Source organism: Haliaeetus leucocephalus, unplaced genomic scaffold (assembly GCF_000737465.1).
Source record: "Haliaeetus leucocephalus isolate CR32 unplaced genomic scaffold, Haliaeetus_leucocephalus-4.0 Scaffold0, whole genome shotgun sequence".
Classification (NCBI taxonomy): Eukaryota; Metazoa; Chordata; class Aves; order Accipitriformes; family Accipitridae; genus Haliaeetus; species Haliaeetus leucocephalus.
Window position 1 is genome coordinate 7,622,134 of NW_010972436.1, and position 23,961 is coordinate 7,646,094.

At 39.3% G+C, this 23,961-nt stretch overlaps 1 protein-coding gene across 10 annotated transcripts in view; it reads right to left on the reverse strand.

Annotated features, from left to right (window-relative positions):
* The window catches only part of TRDMT1 (tRNA aspartic acid methyltransferase 1), a 40,839-nt gene that overhangs the window by 12,124 nt on the left and 4,754 nt on the right, over positions 1 to 23,961 (reverse strand). For 2 of the 10 annotated variants that reach the window (XR_774944.1, XM_010576902.1), the window contains exons 1-6: positions 16,718 to 16,891; positions 8,333 to 8,442; positions 7,218 to 7,294; positions 5,679 to 5,750; positions 1,800 to 1,865; positions 206 to 275 (exon numbers count right to left, since the gene is read on the reverse strand). Coding sequence is in view for 8 of the 10 variants with exons in the window: in XM_010576902.1 (XP_010575204.1) it covers positions 206 to 275; positions 1,800 to 1,865; positions 5,679 to 5,750; positions 7,218 to 7,294; positions 8,333 to 8,442; positions 16,718 to 16,820 (498 nt within the window). In the remaining 2 variants the exon portion in view is untranslated. Of the gene's footprint in view, positions 1 to 205; positions 276 to 1,799; positions 1,866 to 5,678; positions 5,751 to 7,217; positions 7,295 to 8,332; positions 8,443 to 10,382; positions 10,823 to 16,717; positions 16,894 to 16,987; positions 17,083 to 23,961 lie in introns of those variants that run through there. The other 8 variants (XR_774958.1, XM_010576986.1, XM_010576781.1 and 5 more) reach the window with 8 other exon arrangements.

Below are 23,961 nucleotides of genomic sequence, written 5' to 3' on the forward strand. Positions count from 1 at the left end.
ACTAGGATCTGAAGAATAACAGCAGTATGATTATGCCAGTATACTGGTAAGAAGTCAGAAGTCACGCGAGATGACTTCCTCATTCAAAAGTATCTTCAGCTCTGGGCACAACTCTCTTTTCTAATACAATAGATCATTTTCAAACGTTCTTGGGCTCAGTGCAGTCTGAACAGTTAAATAACATTAGAGTATTTTTAGTACTCACACAGGTTGGAGACAAGAGAAATTCTTGATATTTAAATCCACATGTTGCTAGCGTTCGCAGGAGTTCATTTCTGGCAGTAAAAAGAATAAAAAAGCAATTACTCCCTTCATATAACCTCTAGGCCCTTTTTTATCCTAAATAAAAACACGTTGAAAGCAAGACCTTAGGTACCAAGACATTCAGTGAAAGAACTGGACAGACAATTACAGTTATGAAGTCATCCATTTCTGAACTTGAGGAGACAACATATGCAGTTCAGTGTTACTGTAGCCAAAAACGACTACTACACATTCACAGGTCTCTCACACCTACTTCAGTGCAAACACCTTCAAAAAATATCCCATCACTAGGACAGTATTTATAGTGTGTCAAAAAGGAAAATAATCAGAGGGCAAGACATTCTCTTTATTGTGAATCATAAAACAGGAGATTAAAACCACTACAAATAGCTCACTACTTCCCTCTGTTCACATACATGGCATCAGCTAAGCCTCACAAAAGGGCTAACTCAAGGGATGACAAAAATTGGTAGCTTTGATAATAACAGTGAGGTAGGACTGTACTTTATAAACAGTGGAAAAAAAAAAATCACTGAAATGGAAATCTTCTTAAAAAGACTTGTGTCTTCTATTCCATGCAGACTGCAGTAGGCTGGAACTATACTAAAAGCATAAGCTGTGACCTGTACCTGGTACTGTATGTGACACTGCACCCTAAGTGTCATATGAGAAAGCAAGCATTCTGACTGGGGTGTTTTCTGAACTACAACTTGTTCCAAACACTGGCCAGCAAGGCATAGCCTAGGGAATTGCAGGATCTACAGCAGCAGCCTGCACCTTCAGCAAAGTATTCACGTGTTCAAAGAGGACTGCCGCACGCTTAACCAGTGAGCGCGCTGAACATGTCTCCCAGCTGCCTGCCATATTCATTAAGGAGCATGATGTGCAGGCTGGCTGCTCTCTTGGTGCTTTAAGGAATGCTATGGAAAGATCCTACTCTATTCCAGCAAGAAACGAGAAGGAAGACTGCAACCCCCTGTCTCCTGCTTTGCCCACAAGAGAGGAGAATGCTCCTGCTGTCACTAGGTAACCTTACCGACAACTTTCCTCTTCCACATTTCAAAGATTATAAACAGTCTTCATACTACATCTCTGGACCATTTGATGGCAACCCTGAATGACTGATCATCTACTATCACCAAAGGTACTGAAGAAAGCCCCTATACGGTACTGTGATCTTAACACAAGATACCACAAGCTCCTGTCATGGATAAAACCCCAAAACCTCTGAGTGCTATACCTATTGTTATTTTTCTTTGAAAATTAATATTGACTCTTTCCAAAGGACATGGCATTATCAAATGAAATCAATGGAGTCAACTTGTTAAAACATATTTTATCTGCTTAGAGAAATAAATAGTTATTTAACAAGGTCCTTTCACAACCTAAGATTTTCATTCCTAAACTAAACAGCTGCTAGCTGTTCCATCTCACTATTTTGTTAACTTAAATTCTAGGAAATAAAAATCCTGCTTTGCCCTTCTAAAGAAAAAGTCATTTATTAACAACTAAAACCTGCATAAATTAGACTTTACCTTGCAGAAGAGGATTCAAATCCTTTAACATTTTCTAAAAGTAGGTATTTTGGAAGCTTCTGGAGCCTACAAGGAAAAAAAAAAAAAAAATCAACAAATCAGAGTAACAAGATGTAAACTACATTATATTCATCCACAGATTTGTTTAGTTACGAGAAAGATCAAAGTATTTCCACATCATGCTAGCTGTTAAAGTTTAGCATCCTTACAAAAATGTACCTCAACTTCCAAGGTTGCCTAGATCAAATCATTCCCAACTGAATTAAAAATGTGGACTGCTGGTAACTATAAAAAGCAACAAAACCTACTTATGTTCAGATGGACTGCTGTACCCCATGCATGTACTTCTGAAAATGCTTACCACTGTCATTTCCTAAAGCATAGTATTATTGAACAGATTGATTTATGTAATAGGAAGGATAATTGTCGGGGGAAAAAGATCACTATTTAGCCATGGAACAGAAAACTTTTATTTTAAAGTGCTTAAACCTGAAATCAGTGTCAAAATGTCACATCAACTTTAGCGGTAACACATCAGAACCAGTATTCATCTAATTGCTTTAAGAAATATGACACGTTTAGAGCTCAGACTACAGATACTCTTAATTTTCTATACTTAGCTTTTTCATTTTGAGGGGGGTGGGGGGGAGGGCAGGGGAAGGAGGTTCCTGAGGTTTAGCTAGATCACTGCAGAGGTCTGGAAAAAGGCTCATTCCAAAAACAGCATATTAAATCTCTGGAGAAAGGAACATGCCCAAACTGTGCCAGGGACCATTCTAACAATTTAGATGCATAGATGATTCAGATTCAGGTCTCTGGGAACATTCCCTGGCACTGATTAATCCTCTAGTAAGGCTAATGTAGACATAGTGTGTCTGTCATACATTGGGATCTCAGAACAGCATATAGAAACAGGATACTAATGCCACCAGACAGCAGCACCATGCTTATTTAAGTCAGTAAGTGACTTTGGACTTCCACTGGTACAAATCACAGCAGAATTTGTTTTAGCATGTTCTTAACTACCATCAATTAAAGACATTCACATGAAGAACTAAAGAACTAAAGCATTTCACAAGCAATTGGAAAATGTACAAGATACTACATCAAATTTAAAAATACTAAAAATAACAGTAAAAAAAAAAGTTACTGAACTGAAAAAAGCAGAGGCAGCTAAATTCCCTGCAAAGGAATGGAGAATACATCTGTTGGTATGTTTACCCACACTCAACATCATCATCACCTAGTATGAAACTTATTTTTAAGTAATGAATCCAGAGCATAGCCTAAAATACAAGAGCTCATAGAGGATCAACAGATCACAAGACAAGTAATCACTATACAAAGAGTATGTGTTAAGTACTTGGCAGGTATTAACATTACAAATGTGTCTGTAAAAGCAGTGCTTTGACGTCTTAGCATTAGATTTCCATGGGTTATGGCTTGGACAGGATAAACAGACAGTATCCGGACCATTTGGGTCAGACTTTGTTTGCTGGCTGGGTGCTCCAAGGATTTCCCAGGTCTTTCCAGATCTTGAAACTGGCCTTTCCTTATCTCTAATATTTGTCTTCCCAGGCTATCTTTGAGCCTCATTTCAGCGACACTTCATTATAAAAGGTTGAATATAAGGTAGGAACAGCCAAGGGATGAGAAATTATAGTTTCCATAAACTGAATGCATGCTGTACGAATTTAGAATGCAAAGTGATAATTCCTATATTAAGAATTTCCCTTTTTTGGGCTGAAATACTCCATGTTCAATGTCTGGCAAACATGTCATATCCAAAAAACACACAAACACTATCTCAGTAAAACATAAATCTATTGGAACTGAGAAACTCTGCAGAAGCCACCATCTTGAACATATTACAGACTGCTTACTAAGTGCTCCCTCAAGAAACAACCTGCCCAAGGGAGATAAGGGACATCAGCAGGGTCTCATGGGGTGTTGAGATAAAGTGCCACAGCCAAGCCCAGTTCCTTTGCATCGTCATGACGAAAAACATATGATCTACAGTGTCTGAAGTTTTGGTTTTGAGAAGGAAAAGCTTCTGCCCTTTATCCAGCTAAGCCCACAGCAACCAGGAAGCAACATTTCTATATGAATGCACAACAGTGTCCCAAAAGCAGCCAGCCTCTTAACTGTGTCTCAGTTTAATGGAAAGGAATACTGAGGTCAGGATTCCCTTAAAGATAAGTAAGGTACTATTATTCTGACAAATTATGAACTTACACTCTATCTGCCATTTTTAATTTATAATTTTGAAAGGTCAGTCTGGAGGACTGACTTACATTCCTTGTTCCAGAAAAGACATCCTTTGCAACTTTTGGAAACTCACATTATCTCCCTATTTTTGTGTCTCTGCTAGAAGCAGGGTACTAATAATAATCTTGCTTTTTACCTATTAATTGTCTAACTTACAAGGCTACAGAATCTCTATTGTGTTCTGTTTTGTGTTCTCTGCCACCGACTTCTTAGGTGATCCCAGCCAAGCCACTCAGCCCTTCTGTGCCTGTGTTCTCTATCTGCTCATGACAGGGGCAAAGAGGTAGTCCCATTTAATGGTGCTGGCTGCAAAGAAGTTGTTTCTGGAAGAAGGATGAAGACCCTTTTCTCCCAGTGTTAACAGCAGTTTGAAAGAAAGGCTGCTGTTGGTACCGGTTTCCTTCTGTGCAGAAAGCATTCATTAAAAAACCAAACCAAAACAAAAAAAAACCCCCAAAGACCCAACCAACCAAAAAAAACCAAACAAACAAACAAAAAAAAAGGACAGCCAAACCTCCCTTCATCCTCCTCCAATTCTGAGAGCAAGATTAACCAATGAAGGAACATGTAGAGAACAGTTGTCCCAGTCTCCAACAGAAGCAGGACTGCCAGAAACAGTAAGCATCTGGTGGACTGCAACTGATGCAAATTCTCAGGCTCATGCCAATTGGTGCCCAATGGACATCTCAATTCAGAAGCAGAGATTTCTGCTGGATAATCTCCCTAAGCAACTGCTTGCTCCACTTTCCCAGGAAGGGTTCTTAGTGCTATGCATCTCTTCCCCAAAAAGACTACAAGCATTACTTGGAGCAGATTTTAACACTCTCAGTAAGAACAATTTAGGCAGCAAAACCCACTTTGTTTGGATTTACTGTTTCAAAATTTAAGGCATAAATAATACAAATAATTACAGCTATTTTATTAGGAACTGGGGTCTGACCATGCAAAAATGACACATCAACACAAAGACAATGCAGTGCTATTTGACTTCTTTAGTATTACTACTCAAAACAAGAGATTGTACTACAAACCAAAAATACACAATCTGCCCCAAGATATCTAGCAGCAGCACCAGGAAGACAGAATAGACACTTTAAGAAAGAATGGAAGGGGACGGAAGATGTATCATATTGTACAGTCAATAACATATTTAAACAAACTTTCAAATGTTACCTATTCAAAAGGTGACTAAATGTTGAATCAAAGCTTTTTTAACCTGGTATTTCAAACAATTTTCATGTTTCCACGATGCCCATTAGCAAATTATTATATTACCTACTCCCACTTCTACATAAAGTCAGTGCAAGTTTGACGTTGAACTGAAGATAACTCAATTTTTTTCATTTATGATACAGCCACAGTTTAAACAGACACACAATAAAAAGAAAACCAAACCATGAAAGCATATACAGTAACTATGAGATGATAATGGCATTACTAAAATACAAGTATTTCTAAGTTACATATGATCACATGAAAACGAACAAGTAATACAACACAATACTAGTAGTACCCCTGTAAAAAATCATAGATGACTTGTCCCGCTGAAATATAAAAGACCTACTTAGTTACAACAAAGGCGTAAGAACTGAGGTAGAAGTTCATTTATACCTTGGAAGAATATCAAGGATATAGAGAAAGCTCTTTGTCCGTGGATCAGATACATCACCTTGCAGGCCAAGTCTAAGAAAGAATAAACAAACAATTGTATATTACTTGGAGCAGTCTGACATTTGACTACATTTTTCTATAGAATGCTGACACTTTTTGCTTTGAGTTTCAAAAAGGGATTCTGCAAAAGCATTGTGTACAGACATAAGGACGTGCTCACAGAGGCAGTGTCCTAAGAAATGCTCTGAGGAATGATAGTTTGCCTCTGGAATCCATCAGCTCACAGCAAGGTTAAAATTGAAGCATTCAGTAATGAAATCCACTCCCTAGTCTGCAAAGCGTTTAGCATTCTGGTCTTGTCCAGCAAATGCCTTGAACATACTTGGCTCTGAAAGAACAAAAAAACCCCACTGGGTTCCCGGGAATAGCCTGCTATTTTACATTGAATATATTAAATTATTTCTATGAATTAAAGCCTCAGTGCTCACCATTTAGCAGGATTGAGCCCTACGCAAATAACTTTGTAACCAATTTTGCAACATTAAACTGGACAGCTCATGTAGGTTATAAAAATGATAACGATTCCAGGCCTGTGTTCCCCTAACTTATACTTGTATTAGCTCTTAAAAAAGAATAAAGCCTTGGTAGAAGAGCTTTAGTGTGTCTCTAAATTAATTAGTCATACACAGTTTTTTTCTTTTCACCGTATTATTGAAAAAAAAATTTTTTTTTTAAGGAATGATTGCTATATAAATCATAGATTTGCACAAATACATTTTTATAGACCAGCACCCTTCTAATCTTAGACCATTCAATAACATATACTTTCTCACACAAGCAGTTTCATCACCATCAACAGACTTTTTCATGAAGCTACTACTTTGCATAAGTACAGTTACTAGAATCTTACCTCCACTGGTCACTGCTGTCAAACGATATGAATTTGAAACTAATTGACAAATAACATCTCAGTAAATTCAGTTCTTAATCAGAAAGACATTTCTCTATATCATCCACAAAATCATTTCAAAGCCATTATCCTCCTAGTCTTGGCTAAAATAGAAACATTCCTCAGAATAAACTATTTGTGTGCGTGTGCAATTTTCAAAGTACAAACAAAACCAGATTACACTCTTAGTCTCAGGAAGAAGTGAGAAATTCCAAACCTCCTTCTTTTCCTGAGTTGCCTCAGGAAAAGATTAGATTGATATTTAAAGGGAAAGGAAGCACTCCTAAGCAGCAAAATCTTTGAATTTCACTACTGGAGGAACAATACAGTATGCAAAATAGGTGCTGTAAGAAGCTTACTTAAATTGAATTATAACATATATTACAAGAAGTGTGATCACTTATTAAGATTGAAATTGCTACATTTCTTTCACTTCAGTAAATATCACGGTGAACAGAGCTACAACATTTTTGCTTAAGAAGAGAAAGATACACAGATGAACCACACATAGTGTCACTTTTGAGAACATTTCTCCTTTAACATTACATACTGTAATAACTGCACTTTTCTCCAAAGTGTGCTATATCTACCTTGTAAACGGCTGACAGGGAGGACTCATCAAAATCATATCAAAAGATAATCTGTCAAATTCTTTCAGTGTTATGCCCTGAATAAGGAAAAAAAAAAGAATGTTGAGTGTTGTAAACTGTTTGAAAGTCATCTTTCAGACCAAACTACCCCTCTTACTTCCACTATATGCTTCACCTAGCAAAAAACTACCTAATCGCTCATTTGACCTCATAATTTCAATCTTTTCTACCTTGGCAAACCATACAATGCAAATATGCATTAATTGCTTTAAATACGAGTCAAAACCACTAATGACGTCAGCATCTATACATAATCGTGAGGTTTTTATCTACTCATTCTTTCAGAAAAGGCGTGTAGTTTGTTCTTTCAGCAGATCACATCAAAATACTGACTAGTTATTTCTCCCCATCCCTCCTCCAAATAAAGTATCCTTATTCAGATATTAAGTCTTTGTACATCAAAACTTTGTACTTAAGCTGGTGTCTTAAAGCAAATTCAGATTCTTTTACTGTCATGTTGTAAAACTGTAAAAGAAGATCAAGTATACTGTAATTTCTACCTAAATCCAGGCAAAACAACACACCTAGTTTGCCCCTCAATTATTAAAACAGAATCCAATTTTACCTAGTTGTTCTTCAAATAATTTGGAAAAAGGACAGAATCCCTGAAACATTTGATCTGTTGAGCCCACAAAAAAATGCCAGACTGTTCCATCCAGTATATTTTCTTGTGTTCTACTGAGATCAACTATAACTACAAAATGAAGGCATGACTCCAAGTAATTTAATTAAATTCTTTCAAAATACATGAAAATATTTTTTTAATCTAAAAATATTTTTTTGTCATTCCTTTATTGGTGGTAAGCATTCCTCTTGACATTCACATTACCTTTCTTGATGCAGCCGTCAAGACTTTCAGGAAAAGACTGCAGTGTGAGTATCCCTCTAACTTCAACAAGCAACCATAGCATAAGAAATCAAAGTTATTGTAAAACTGCTATATTCATAACAACATAAATTAAATCTTTTTGTTTCTCTTGTTACTAATAAGGACAGTAAAGACAACTTACTTCTACAAGTGCCAGACTAGAGTAAGAGAGACATTCATTACTCACCTCAATTGCCTTTGCCCATAATGGTGTGCTGGGAAAGTTGTGCTTATAAACTTCATTGGCAAGAGTGTTCACATCAACAGCAGCAACAACTTCTGCAGACGTGCAGCTCTCTAAAATCAAAAAAAGAATTTGAAAACTGTAGCTTCTCTTTACTACTCTTGGAAAAAATGCATTTGTTCAGTTATGTCACAGCTATGCTCAAAAATAAAAGGGAAATTACATGATCGAACTTTGCTGTGTTGCCTTTAAAACTTTATATGAAAAATATACCATGTTTCTAATTGTATGGCCAGTACTTGCCTTCCTTATATATCCAAAAATGGAAGCTAATTGCACACAATTTGTGGAGTTACACATAAACTCCAAACAGGGCGCATCTCTACAACGTTCCCACCCACACTCAGCTGGTCTCTGTAGCCACCAAGTTCCTCAGCTATAGGAACACATCCTGAATCAACCTGCCGAGCCCCCCTGCCACTGCCTGAGCCTCTCCAGCCACTGACAACTTTCAGGAAATAAATGTGTTATTTTAGAAGTATACTACTACTCATTGTGAAAAACTGGTACCAATAAATATGTTTGAGGTATGTCTATTCTTGCAATAAATATTTAAGAAGTTGCCTGAAAAACATTTATGCTTATATTCCAATAAAACCTTGGGCCTTGAACACAGCTGCTGCCTCCTTTGAGTTCAAGGTCCCCAAAATACCAAATGCTTTGAAGGACAACATTTGGCAGCTCCTCTTCTCTTGATATCAAGGGAAGTACTTCTGGACACTTAGAGGTGTTATTGAAAAGAAGAGATCACAGTGTAACAAATCTACTGACAGCTAAATCCTGAAAAAAAATACACTTAAAAGAATGTAAATAAGCAATGGTTAATTTATAGAGTAATAGAATAATACGTTCTACAGAAGCCAAAGACATAAAAAGAACAGTGTTTAAACCACTGCTCATCACGTCACACTATTTATTATTACTAACCACAATACCTTCACTGAGGCTTTGTATCCACGAAGATAGGCTGTGGTCACTGTTATAGCCACAGGCAGAAAACAGTGACCATACGTCCCAATATACACAACCAGTTTCAACCACCAGGAAATTTACATTATGATCACCATTACAAAGCCCCAGATGAAACAGGGGATTTAAAAAAAATCTTTTGTAAACCAAAAGAAACACGGCAAATAGCCACATGCCTTTGAGTAATCTCACAACATGCTCAAACAACACATTGACAAATGACTTTATGAGACATCTTATGAATTACTGCTAGTCAGCTAATTATTTACAGTTTGAGAGGATGAAAAACCAACTATGATATCCCCAGTGGATTTAATTTTGAGTGATGCAGTTATCACCCATCTACTATCTTTCAGGTTTTCAAAGCCATCTTAGTCAAAACTAAGATGAAAGAGAAATCTGGGTATTGGAAAGGCTGTAGCAAACATTTTAACAAAGGCCAGCCTGGTTCTCCTGGGTTTACTTGGTACACAGTAAGAACAGGAGTTTCACAAGAAAAAGATTTAGAGAGAGCTGCCCATTAAGGGTCAGCCTACAAATCATTATTTGCAGTTACTGTCTTGACATTTTGACCATCAATTGTAACTAAAGTATTTAATACAGGTGTATCCAGGAGGACAACAGAATGACTACACCTGAGATTACAGAACAGGTACGTTAACACTGACATCTAGCGTGAAAAGAACGTCACCTTAGCAGGCTGACTGTCCCAATTTACAAGCATATTCAAAACTCAACACTTTCATCTTCCTAAAACAAAGCTGTAACACCTAAGTAATAGGAACAAACTTCAAGTACTGTTTAAGAGAATGCTTTTCTCATTTATTCTTTCAGTTCTTAGAACATGTTGTCCTGACAAGCTGATGCTTAGGGTGAGTTCCAGGCACTCCAGAAGAAAAAAATAAAAACACTAAAAAAAAATCAAGAACTCAAATTATTATCTAAATTAACATATACTTTAAAAATGACAATTGGAAAGGCAGGCAGTGTGCTTTCTCTCACAACTCATGATTCAGACACTCACCCGTTTTACTAACATCAATTCAATCTCTCCCCGCGTACATACACAAGAAAAGAAGTACTTGGGATTTGCATCAAGGGACTTCACAGGCCGAAATACTGAAATAGAGGACATAGCTAACAGTAATTTATTGAATCCCCCTGCGATACAATGTTCAGTCTAAATCAGAGATGTTAATCTGCATGGAAAAGGGACAGGAACTTTTCCTGAGCTATTCCACCCGACATCCTCTCTTCCCAATTCAAAGACCTGATAATTTTTTCAAAGCTTCTCCTCCTTTTCACTCAAAAGCTGTGGCTCACTTGGGAGTTCCTGTTATAGAACAGACTCCCTCTAAAAGCTGATTAAGCGTATTTGTGTGGAAATACCCTGGAAACGCATGAAGGAACTCGAGCAGACAAGCAGATCTCACACATCCAACCTAACAAAGAAAAGCTTGTGTAAATTTCAAACAATGTGAAAATGAAACATTTTTAAAGAACTTCTCCTGAAATTTAAATAACTTTGATGTCAAACTGTGCTATTCCATTTTGCTATAGCAATTATATTTATTACTTGAAAATGACTGTAGCAATGTATCACAAAAAAGACAGAAAGCAGAATGTAAAAAAAAAAAACATAATCAAGACTGTATTTAACTATCCTCACTGACAAAAGGCACAAAAGCAACTCAGGAATATGAAAATGCCCCTGAATTGCTGACTTAGTGAGATGTTAAATCAACTCCCCAAAATATATAGAGGAACTTCAATACAGAAACAGACACAGCTCTGGAGAAATTTTTTTTTTGCCCCCGAAGAAGTACGTCCAATTTTCAAAAAACAGCCATTTAATAGAATTACAACTATGCAGAGAATAATTTCATTTTATGCAGACTAAAGAAAAATAATACACATTTTCTAAGTGAAACTAAGTAGCTGTTGGAATACTTGATTTGCAATACTCCTCGACACTACAGTTTTTGAACTGAGACTTCCAGTTTCTGAATGAGATGTTGTAGCTCAAAAGGAAGCCACAGACATGATGGGGAAATTACTGAGGGAGGTCTTATGGCTTATTTTTAGGCAGACTATAATACCCTCACTTGGCTGAAAGCAGGTGAACTCAGATTTAGGAATCCTATTAGGAAAGTACTGATTTTGCACTTGAGTCTTAAAACCTCTAGCATCCACATAGCAGAAACTCTTTAACTGTTATTTAAATTGCCTAAAGAGGCAGCAATCAAACTTTGGGTCCCTATTCTCTATTTTGTTGTACTCGCAATAGTCACTTGAGTGAAAGGGATGCTGCTGTAATGATTGGAAGGTGTGGCACATGAAACAAAGGAAGATGGGATGTGTGCAATAGCTTCTGATTTGGAAAAAACAAACCCAAAGCGTGTCATCTTCAAACACTGAAAATAAAGTTTCTGACATTACAATATCTGTCCTTTTCCTCTTCAGAATCGATTCCTTTGTCATGTGTTTCTAGCAGACCTAAAATTAACATAGATCTGTTTATATTCACCACTGTACTTTTGTAATAGAATCATCAATGTCAGCAAAGCACATGAAATACATGGTGTTACACCAAGGGCAGAGCCTGGCAGATCTCAGCATATTGGAAAATCAGAGCCAGAACAATTATCTATTCTAACAGGTATATGGAAACAGATGGAAAAGGGAAGATTAGTCACATGTTTTGTCAGTCCTGTTTCCTTTTAAAACAGAGAGCAAAGATTTAATTTAGGCGTCGTCAGCTCTTGGCTGAAATGATTAGGCTGAACTGTCCATGGCTACAGTCAACAGGACTATCAGTAAACTTGATACTTGCTTCCTGCAGGATACTTAGTAACTTTTTTCACTGCTCTACTTGTACAGGATTTGTTCATGTTCAGCCCTACAAACCATGCAAATTTACATTATAGCACAACTAGCACCATCCTGTGCTATGAAGAGCTATATTTTAGAGAAGCAATATATGAAAGTGAGTTTAGGTTTAAAAATTTGCTCAAACTGGCAATTTTTTTTTTTTTTGCATTGTGCTCAATCCTAAAGCTGCTTGCCAGTTTTGTCTCCTTTGCGTCTCCTCCTGAGATAGCTATGCCTAGTTTAATTACGCACACCAGTTTATTATGCTGTGCAATTCACACAGATAATCAAATAAAATGAATAAACAGAGATGACAGAGTACAAGAGACTCAAATTCTTAGTCTGTAAAATTGGAATATAACAATTGCAGAGGAGAAATATCACGAACTTTAGCGCTGCAAAAATCACTTTTTTTTTTTTTAAACGTCCTTTCACTTTTCATGCACGAAGCCTTTTTTCAGTAACCTGGCAGATTACAAATGCTTGTGGCAGAGACCTGGAACCCATTTTTCATGGGAAAACTGCCTAAATTAATAAACCAGTTTAAGTTTGTTTTGGTTGGGAATGAGGAAGAGTAGGCTGTTTGTTTGATGGAAAGTTACTAAGGAAATGAATTTGTAGCCATAGATTTTCTAAAAATAAAACACTTTTTCATTGCAGAAACTCTGCACCTTATATATAAAGGAATACATTCACACACACACATATATATGAAATATCATAGGTTTAGACATACATGATCTAAACATCAATCTTTATAAATCTCACAAAGTTTGGAGCATAGGGCAGGAAGAAAGAAATGCACTCCCATCCCTTAGCTGCCTCAATCTTTCAAGAGTGTGAATATGAACAGACTTGCTGACTTCTGACCTTAATCAAGCTCAACTTTCTAAATCACATCTTTTTGCATGCCTTTGCTAAACTTAAAATACTATTATACAGCATTCAAAATCTAAAACTAGAAATTCTGCATATGCTGAATTATCTACAGCTAAAGAAACAACAGAGCTAGGCAATCCCCAAAATTTTTCTTTTTCAGTTTTGGACTGAAATCTAAATTCAGGAACAGCCTTCTTTTCACTGTCAAAAAGAACCTGATTCAACTATGTAACTATGTACTAATAACTTCTACGTACTGTTAATAGACAAACACTTATGAGAGAGTATAAACTTCTGTGAATTTATTAAAACTCCATTATTTCTTACTGTAGGCAAGGACAATCTCAAAACCAATTGCATACTACTTGGTGCCAAATGCATTCTACTTCTAATGACAGCTGCCAAAACAATGAGCATCTTCATCCAGTAACACCAAGTATATGCCATCCTAAAACTAAGTTTATGAAAGATGACAGCCAAAAAGGCTTCCAGGTAGAAAAGGCAGTGTCAGATTTCCTGGAAAATACCTATTTGCCAATTGAAAACATTGGCAATTTCACAGAAAAGTAGAAAGTTGGACCAGCTCTGCTAAACATAACTGGCCACAAAACTGGCTCCATAACACAGCCAGGAACCAACACTGAGCCAGAACTTGCCAGGACTGCAGAATCCCTTTTGTAGAACAAGTAGCTTTCCTGGGGTGCTGCCACTGAAGTATTTCATGCTCTCTCTCTCTTCTACATGTTTCTATTATTTTTCTTGGCTGTATAGATCCACTAGAAACCATACCAAGAAAATAAAGTATTATACGTAATCTTCATCTCTCATGTATCTGGTTTATGAAAGCACTGGCAAAATGGAAGGCTTGCTTTCAAGCTTCATATTTATACAGAAGAAAAACCTTCTAATATTTCTGTACTTGATTTAAATGGAAGATGCCAATCTGCCACTTGCTAAATGATATCCAAAAAACTGTATCAGAAACATTTTCAAATAACATGGTTTCATGTACACATATAGGCCTAAAACATATATGAAACCCTGTTATTATATACAAAAAGTACTTACAGAGGAACATTCACTTTTTTGTTTGATTTCCACATAAAAGCAAACACTTAAATCCCCCTTGACTTTACTTTGTTCCTTTATAAATTGTATAAGAAAACTGAATCCAGATGTCTAAGAGACTTAAAAAGAGAAAACAGCAGAAAGGACCAAAATGCCTGACTGTCAGTATTCCTGAGTGTAATTCAATTCATCAAAACCAGTTTTATATAATGGCCTGTCATTAAATAGTCAATTCAGTGCAAATTGCACAGAACCGTTTTTCTTCAAATTGCCTCACTATTAGTTTTAACAACACTCAAACCAAGATTTTCATCTAGAAGTATACGGTTTGGACTTTTTCGAAGAGAACACAACGCCTATGGGCCGAGTTCTCATATGCTTCCCAGAAAAATAAGCACTGAGATTTGAAAAAAAGTTAAACCAACTGTAATGCAAATAGCATTGTATCTATACGCCTTGCAAATTTCAATTGGTATTTAACAATTTAATACTATCTAGGGTAATTTATACAGATAATTTAAGTCTCCTCTTATACACAGTCCCTTCATCTGCTTAGGCTGGTATGACTACAAAAGAATCTGTGTCTCACTTCATACTCGGTAGAATTTCTTCAGTCAAATATAACCCAGAATAACAGAAATTACAACATGTACTGACACTGATGAAGTTGTTCAGCAAGTTCAGAAACAGTGAGCTTGGCAAAAAATATACCTTTTCAGGAAAAAATACAAGGGGTTTGGTTAATTCCTTCACCCTCCAAACTACACAAGATATAAATGTGATATATGCTCTCAAGCCTTCATATGCACAGTAACTATCTACTGGATACAGCATTCTGTTTACAGTATTCTGATAACCTTCTAAGGCTGCATTCCCAATACTCCCATTCTTTTAAGTGTTTTGTTGTGTTGTAAAGGACACTTTCTTAGTTAGCCATCCATAGGCTATCACATCTGGCATTACAATTTATTAACTATTGCAGAACACTACCAAACATTCACAAGACACCTATTATTATGTTAAGAACAGAGTTAGATAACATTCAGTAAAGATTTGTTACATATATACACACAGTAACACATGACAAATGGCTGAGTGAAGGACCATGGTGTAGGCTAAGTTTCAGGAACCAATCCACTTTCTATGGAAATATGGAAATTGTCTGTAACATGTAGATAGTTCCCCATCACTTCACAAACCAGACTACTAGAAAAGTAGAGTATTACTATTACAGCTATATACACAACATACAATGTCTAACACTCTCTCTTCATTCCACAAAGACTCCAAAATCTGCACTTCCATACAAAGATATATTTTGTTCTTAATAATCTAAGGATGTCTCTGGAAATAAGGAAAATGCATCCCTACAACAGGCAGGCAGGATTATTTACAGTAACGATGTAGGTACATATTTCGGTATGTCATGTATTTTTACATATTATATATATGTAAAACATATACACATTCAGGTAGAAATTAGAAAAAATGTTGCACTGCCAACTGTGAGTATGTTTTAAGTCAATGAACAACACTAAATGGATTCTACTCTGTAAGCATAACCTTTTAATATTACTCAGCTCACTGGAAAACTAACAAGATAAGTTTTCACCTGATTTTTTAATGAAAATGCTCTCTGTTGTAAATAGAAGGGCTGCTAATGCTTATGAAGGGTGAAGTATTTGAAGGATTGTAGGTACAATTAAAATTATTATGGTGATTCTCTTAAATTACACATTTTTTTGTTGAAGCCTGTACTTCGAAGTAACAAGGCCCAAGGTACTTTACAAAGGAGATCAATAAAACTAGCTCAATTATTTATTTGGGGAAGCCAAGTCACAGAGTCTACAGAACTTGCTGAAGGTCACCCAGGCCATGCTTTAATACAGCAAATTCAGCTCCAGAGTTCCTTGTAGATCAAAAGCTAACCAGGGCACATGGTCTAGCATGAATTCTCTATACCAGTTTTCATATTTAGGAAATGCTATACCAGTCTCATATATGGATCATGTATCAGCTATTCACCTAACTATGCGCCATGAAAACCCAGTCTGCGTGCACGCCTATCGGATACCCTGGCTAATTTGCCCGAGTATCATCCTGTGCGTCTGCATGATCCCGATCCCATCCGCAGCAGTGGTTTGTCAGTACAAGACAGAGCACGTATTAACAAAGACAAAATCCCAGCCTTCCCGGGAGCAGCTGCCCAGGCTGAAGCAGGACCACGGATCCATAATTTCCATCCTAGCGTGCTCCAGGGTACCTGGTGCCACCCAGCAGGCCGCGAATTCTTTCGGGCACTGCTCAGTTTACAGCCACAGGCCCCCAGTGCAAACATACTGCTAGCCAAAACTCAGCTGCCAATGCCCAGTGCTGCCAATCACCCCCAGGCAGTCCCTGACAGCAGGCCCATGAGACAGCCACCTCCCGCGGCTCCCTTTAACACCAACCCCGCCGCTATAAGGTCACTTCCCTGTCACCGCACCGCGGCAGACTGTGTGTCCGGGACTTGGGATGAGGGGACCCCCTCCCACCCCGTACCTTCCTTCCACACGGTGCTTGTGCAAGATGGGGGGGAGCGGCGCGACACGCCCGGCCGGGGAAGGGGCTGTGGGAAGAGAGGGGCCATCTTAACCCGCCCCATCGAGAAGATGGCGCCCTCCACAGCCTCCCCTCAGGGGTCGGGGTCCCACCAAGAAGATGGCGCCCTAGGAGGTGGGGTTGGGCGAGGAGGCGGGCGGGCGCACGGCGGAGCTGCGGCGGCAGCGAGCACCGAGGGACGCGCTGGCGGCGGCGGCCGCTCGCCGGTACCTTTCAGGGCCTGGTGCATCCCCCCGATGCCACTGTAAAGCTCCAGCACCCGCAGCGGCGCCATTTTCCGGCGTCCGGCGCAGCACTCCCGGCGGCCTCCCTGAGCGCCGCCCGCCCGTTCCGCCGCTCTTTCGTTCCCACCTGCGCGCCGCCCGCCCTCCGCCCTCCTCCCTAGCGCCCGCAGCTCCCTGCACAGCCCCGGAGCAGCGGCTCAATTTGGCGTTGCTAATTGCTCATTAAACCCCAAAGCGGGCTTAGGGCCTGGAGGACGAAGCCACCCGCTGGCATGACTGGTTCTGCTGCCCCTGAGGCCGACGTGGGGCCAAAGGCAGACGTGGGGCTGATACTGGCTGGCAGCTCTGCACCCTCCCGGGAGTGGGGGCTCAGGAGAAGGCCCTTCTCCCGGCCATCAGTCCCTGCGGTCAACGTCTCCTCACAGGGGCAGCAACGAAATCCCCAACTCCATCGCCCTTCCTCAGGCCCTGCTGTGCCACCGCAGGGTGTCCAGCGCTTGCCGGGGGGGTGGAGGCCAAGCCTGGACCTTAGTGTCAGGGCAGCAGGGAAGGGCAGGCTGGAGGCCGAAATTAGTTTGGGTGGCTTGCACCTGGCCAGGGCACAGGGAGAGAAGAGGGATGCAGGGCGGCAAAAGGGGCTTATCCCTGTGCGGGGGTGCGCGTGCTGGCCTGCTGTCTGGCTGGGCAGCTGATGCGAATGGCCCTCAACAGTTTTATGAGCCTAAGCATTTCATGATTTCAGCGTGTAGTGATGTTTTTGAGAAGTCATTTCAAAGCCTGCACCACTGGTGGAACAGGAAGGAAGGAAGTAACTGATGAAACTGTTCTAATTTGCCCCAACACTACGAAATTGCTGTTGCTAAATTGAAGAGGCAACTTAAAGACATTGTTGCCCATGAAAAGAAGTTTGTTTTCAAAACAAAAGCTAGACAGACACTATAATGTGGGTTACCCACCATATACAAGTAGACGCTCACCTATGCCTCAGTTTGCAGATTTAGATTGTAAAGTGAAGATGAAACATTAAAAAAAAAAACCAAAAAAAACCCTCAGCATGTTTCTCTAATAATTTCTTGAGTTAATCATATTTTTGTGGAGCCTCTTAGAAACCTGGCAAAAACAAGGTAGATTTGAGGAATATTTATTTTTCCTTAGAAGCTGCCTCATACAGCCTGTCATAGCTCCTACCTCTTGCCTTTCAGTGGGGGAAGAATTTTTAGCTGAAACTGAAGGGCAAAAAAGAGAGAGATCTGCTGCCTTTCAATGTACTTCTCCAGAATATGGGACACATCAACTGCGGAAAACAGTGGAATTAGAAACAAAATTTCAAAGTAAGAATATTGGTCCTTGCCAGCTTTTTCAAAACAGTTCTGGCATTCATCTGTGGATCTTCATCATCAGAGTCTGGGGCTGCTGCTTTCTGTGTCAGCCATGGACGTAAGCAGGTGACTAAAACAAGAAGTCCAAGGTCTACTTTAGAATTTCTGAAAGGAAGTGAGGCAGGTTGCCTACACAGATGGCTGGCTGACGGAGAACTGAGAAAGGTGGCTGAATCACATGGCATAACAAAAGCAGGAATGTGCCAGCTGGAGAAAACAGTCATGGGACAAAGACGGGGAAGGCTCTGAAGAAGAGTGTTCAAGATGATGAAGGTGGCTACAAAGAGCAAGGCTGTTATCAGCTACGAAGACACACTTCAATAGAACCCCTTCAAAATACAGATGCAAGGTGAAGGTAAAGAAAAAGGCAGCTTTTAGACTACTGAAATTAGTAAAGCTGATGAATGAGTCTGAGCTCCTTGTGTTACTATTTCAGCAACATCACAGCAATGCTAGATACTGTGATGAGCGGGAGCTGTAGGCAGCTGGGAGCAGTTCGTTTATTTGGAGCTGCCCAGTACCTGGAGCAATTAAAGCTACAGAGGAGCAATATTTCCTTATATCAGACAGGGAGACAGCTGAGCCGTGTTTTTCCTCTCCTTTCCCTGACTCCAAGGTATTCTTGCCATTCGCGCATGGGAAAGGTGGAGTCTGATGGAGAAAGCAGAGATGTCTTTGCTATACTGGTGGCAGTAGGACATTCCCTGCTCAGGGGAAATTCTCCACCTCCTCCACCAGTGTAGTAAACTGGAGAATCTGATCAACACATCTCCACTCTAGCAACAAGGAAACTAATTAACTAGGTTGGGATTTTATTGGCTGCTTCTTGCAAAGAATCAGAAACATCAAAATTTCCCTAGTGCTCATTTTTAAACAACTGCCAGTAGTCAGTTTTATAATTCTGTATAACTGTGTCTACCCTAACCTGGTTCTCGTTATTAATTGACAGCTGCAAAAAGGACCAAAATGAAAACAGGGAATCTGGAAACAGTTACTTTTAGTGCTCTTCCCTTTATAAATGTAAAGTCAGCATAATAATAACAACCATACTTTTTGGATCAGACCTTACATAACAGTATTTAAGTTATGCTGCTTATTTCAGAGACTGGGGCAATGGCCAAGAAGTGCTGAGATCCATGGCCACTCATATCTTCTTCCTTACAGAAAAGCTGAATGATTGCAGAGAGAGGATGAGCCCTGTGAAAGCAATTGTTCATGCTTCACTCAGAATATCTTGCTAACATATGCTGCCACTGCCATGGGGCAGGATTAACAGTTGCTCACTCTTTGTCTTGTGACCCCAAAGCAGCCACATGTCTGCAAAATTTCCCAACTAGATCTCTCTGACTTACTGAAATTGGGATATTGTGACAGCTCCTTCTTTGTCTGCTCCGTGCATATAGGATGGATAGGATTCCTGTAAATCTCAACGAACATTTAATTTGATTAACAGAGGATATTAATAACAGAGTTGAAGTCCAATGTTCACTTCTGGACTCTTCAACATTTTTTAGGACACAGGTATGGGCTGTTTCATATACCAGTTATGGCTCAACAATATAGCTGGCTTTAAATAACAATTGATAGGCTTTTCTAAAAAGATGTTAATTTATTCTAAATGAGCACATCTATAGAACTATGATAATGCATTGATGAAGCAGCTATTTTCTTAACTCTAATATATTTACAGTAAAATATATTTTAAACAAACTGATAATTTAATGACATTTTTAAAGCTGTCGACATAGGCATGTGATATCAGCATTTTCATTGAGACAGCTTTTGAAAACTCCTGTCTCTTAGCAACTAGCAGCATTTCCTCAATGTAGAAGTTTCCAAAGTTTGCCCACATCTCTGATGAGTGGTATGATACAGGTAATCACGCTAGATCTGAAGCTGTTGCCCTAGAAACCTATAAACACATCCAGTGAAACAGCTACGTGTGGTAAGAGGAACACGCAAATGAAACCACTGCAGTATTTTCTCTTCTTAAAATGCTGTAGAATTGTTAAAAATGTTACAATTATCAATGCTGCCAAACAACATCACAGAAACGTACAAAAACCACTGCCTTAAGATTCTGCATTGTACTTGGCAACTGAAAGGTAAAATTACAAACTATGACTGGACCGTATGTATACTCTTTTCCTCAAAGTGAGAAGAAAAGATTTTCACTGTTGTGTTTCTATAATTCACACCAGCAACAAATGCACACAACAAACCTACACAAAACATTTTATAGGCATCTTAAGCCTTCTGCAGCTACACGTTAACTCTTCTCCCTGCCTTTCCATCTGCAGCAGAGCAGACTAACATGCCAGCAAGGCCCCTGCCTGCACCCAGCTGTGAGCAGGAGGTTGCCAGTCTGCAGTGCCTGTCACAGGCTTTTATTGATGCCACAATACCGCAGCAGTATAAACTGCTTGAAGTTTCCTTTGAATGCAACCCCTCAACGTAAGGCTAGGTAATGGAAGCTAGTAGACCCGTAGCTGTGAAGTGTTTGTGAGCCTTTCCTCTATATTCAAAAAATGGAGAGAGAGAAAACTCCCCCTCTGCCGATCCACCAGATGTTTAAAAGGGTGTTCACAGTGATCAGCCAAAACTTCAATACAGGCAAATATTAATGTTGATGGCTGAACAACAAACAATGCTTCTTGTGTCTGAATGTCCAGTATAACCTACTAAATACTTAAGTGGGCATCAGGAAGAGTATACAGACATCTCAGCTGTCTAGAAGGGAAGCTCATGTTCTGGGTCAGAAATCGCTGTGGCTAGGAAAGAATGTGAGGCATGTCATACCCTCGGAATGCAATCACTGAATTGAAAAAATTCACTGAGAGTATCTAGCATGAATTATTGTTTCCATAACCATTGGCCCAGTAGGTTACTAATAAAACTGAAAACCTTTTGCAGTTTATCAAAATGGATCTGTACTGGATGTAATGTTTCAGGATGGAATTTATCACACTTGGTTTCTGCTGAAGTGATGCTCAGCAAAGGTAGCTGTCAGCCACAGACGTGGCACTTCTGGGAAGCCTGCTGGGCCATGCCAGTATGGCTAACGAAGCCTACGATTTTCATTTATAATGCCACGCATCTGCAAGACTAGAAATGAAACCCACATCAAACCAGGTTTGTTAGCCTCTCCCAACGCGTTTCTAAGAACTCTATACAGGGGAAGTTTATGTAGCTGAAATTATTTGGAAGAGTCCTCAGACACAAGCATTTTTAACCTTTCTCTTTTCAAATATGTTAATCTCTCCATTTCAGGATTTTATTTTCAGGTTCTGGAGCTATGCATATACTCTGTAGGGAATAAGGAATAAAAAGACGTTGCTTCTCTAATTAAATCTTTACTTTTCTAGTTTAAATAAATTTAAATCTAAATAAATCTGGCCTGTTTGTTATGTTTGGCCTCCAGTGGTCACCCTGGCTGGATGAGATGCATATGTTTACATAATGTTACTGACTTTCTTGTTGTACTTACACATTCCAGTGCTTGATGAAAAAAAAAGGATAAAAAAAGGCTAGTATCAAAAAAAACCCAAAACCAACAACAAAAACCAACCAACCAAATAGATATATATATTTTTATAAAACCTTCGCTGGACTGAACAAAACGGACTCTGACCTCTGTAAGGCCCTCTGCAGTCAGCTAAAAGATTGATGCTGCAACGAATGTGTTTTGAATCAGACCTTTGAAGGGTCACAGGAAGCGGGTGACAGCAGGCATGGAGCCAGGCGTTCTTAAAGGAGGGATCAGTTCAAGCCGCTCCAGCGGGATGAGGTAATGGCTTGGGAGATCCCAGCTCCCTTGCAGGGGCAGGAGGAAACAGCATGGTGCCTGCTGCTCTCTCTCTGGGGGAGGGGGTATGAGGGAAAGGAGAGGAAAAAAGAGTGCAGATGGTGAGCCTGGATGGGCCTCTTACCTTTTTGCTCAAGGCAGAAACTTTCATCTCCGGCATCCCCATATGATTTGCACAGCCTATAGTGTGCAAACTGAGAAAGACTTGTAGCTGTATGTTAGCATTGGTCATGCCTTTTGCTCACGGGGCCTTCTAGTATCACCTAAAGCTTTTGTATACCACAGACTTGTCTTTTAAGTAGTTCAGCCCCTGCCCAAACTTTGTTTTTTTCATTCAGTCCCATGTGGTGAGTTTAATCTTTGACTAAGGCTATAGTTGGCACAGGAAATGAGATCTCTTATGCTGGTCACAGTGGTGGTAGGATTTCAGTAGCAGGGTGTTTCCTCCAGAGAGAAAGAAAACCTTTAATGCAGCCGCAGCAGAGCTGTAACTGTGGACTTGCTGAGCTATCTTGAAATTAGATAAACCACAACTGCACGAAGTAAGTACCGTAAAATCTGCCCAAGAAGCTGAGCACTTGGTACCTAGGCAGCATGGAGGTGTCTGCCACCCTGGCTATATTGCTGGCACTTTGCAAATGAGTTACTTTAAAGCTAATTTAAAGCTATTTGATATCACTTATGAACTGCAGTTACAGAAGTGATTGCACTGTAAATATTCTCTTTCTCACTTTGGATGTGGCTACAAATGTCTGTCAAGCATACCAATATACTAAAGCTTAATGGCTGGGACGTAGCTCTTTTCTACCAGAAAGTATCTTAGAAAACAGTCTGTAGAAAAGCACAGATTTGAAGAAGTTGTGAGATTTTGTAAGGATAAACTGAAATGAAGGATAAATTGAAAAGTTATTCTGCAAAAAATCCCACCTAAAATATAAAAGTGTCATTTTTGGCTGCTACGTCTTTTGGGGTCCCTTCCCCCAATTAAGTATTGCCTCAACTAAGAACAAAAAGCTTTGCATTTTCCTAAAGTTGAAACAAACCTTTTTTAGAAAAATGGCTATGAATTTAAAATGTTATTTTTGCTGAGACAGTCTGGAGAGAGAAGCCCAAATAAGCCTAACCTAAATAAGTCAAGAAAGCCTAGAATAGTTCTTTCTGAAAAAGAGAAATCTTCTTGCACAAGACGTATTCAGTATGGACTGGCAGTGTCAATATTCAGCTGTAGGGAGTTGGGCTGATTTAAGACTCCAGCAAACATGTTTCACATAATTCATAAGAGAAATACAATGGGAAATTGTTGGAATTGTCTATCGGGAACCATGCGTGTCAGATGAAGTCCCTGAGGATGATTTCATTGCAGTTACAGTGCCAAGTCAGATGTAGCACTCATCGCCTACGGTATAGGACACAGTTGTTCAAAAACTAACACAATTAAACTCAAGTAATTAATTAACCTACACTGTGCATAATTCCCATTGTCATTACCAGTGCAGGTATCACATATATTGCAGTACAATAGTATTACATCCTACATCTCCAGCATAAATCTCAAGATTCCTCTTGATATCAGAAAAGTTGATTATTTTCAGAATACAACTGCAGGACAGTGGCATTATTACCATATTCAGGGTAAATCATTCCTGTGTCTTTGAAAGATCCTGACATCTGACCTGCATGTTTTTTCATCCTGGCATGCTTCGGACTTACGTGGTAGGCTTGGTAACTTCCATGTCATGAAGTTTACGGGAAATGCCTGATCCATGTCAAATAAAC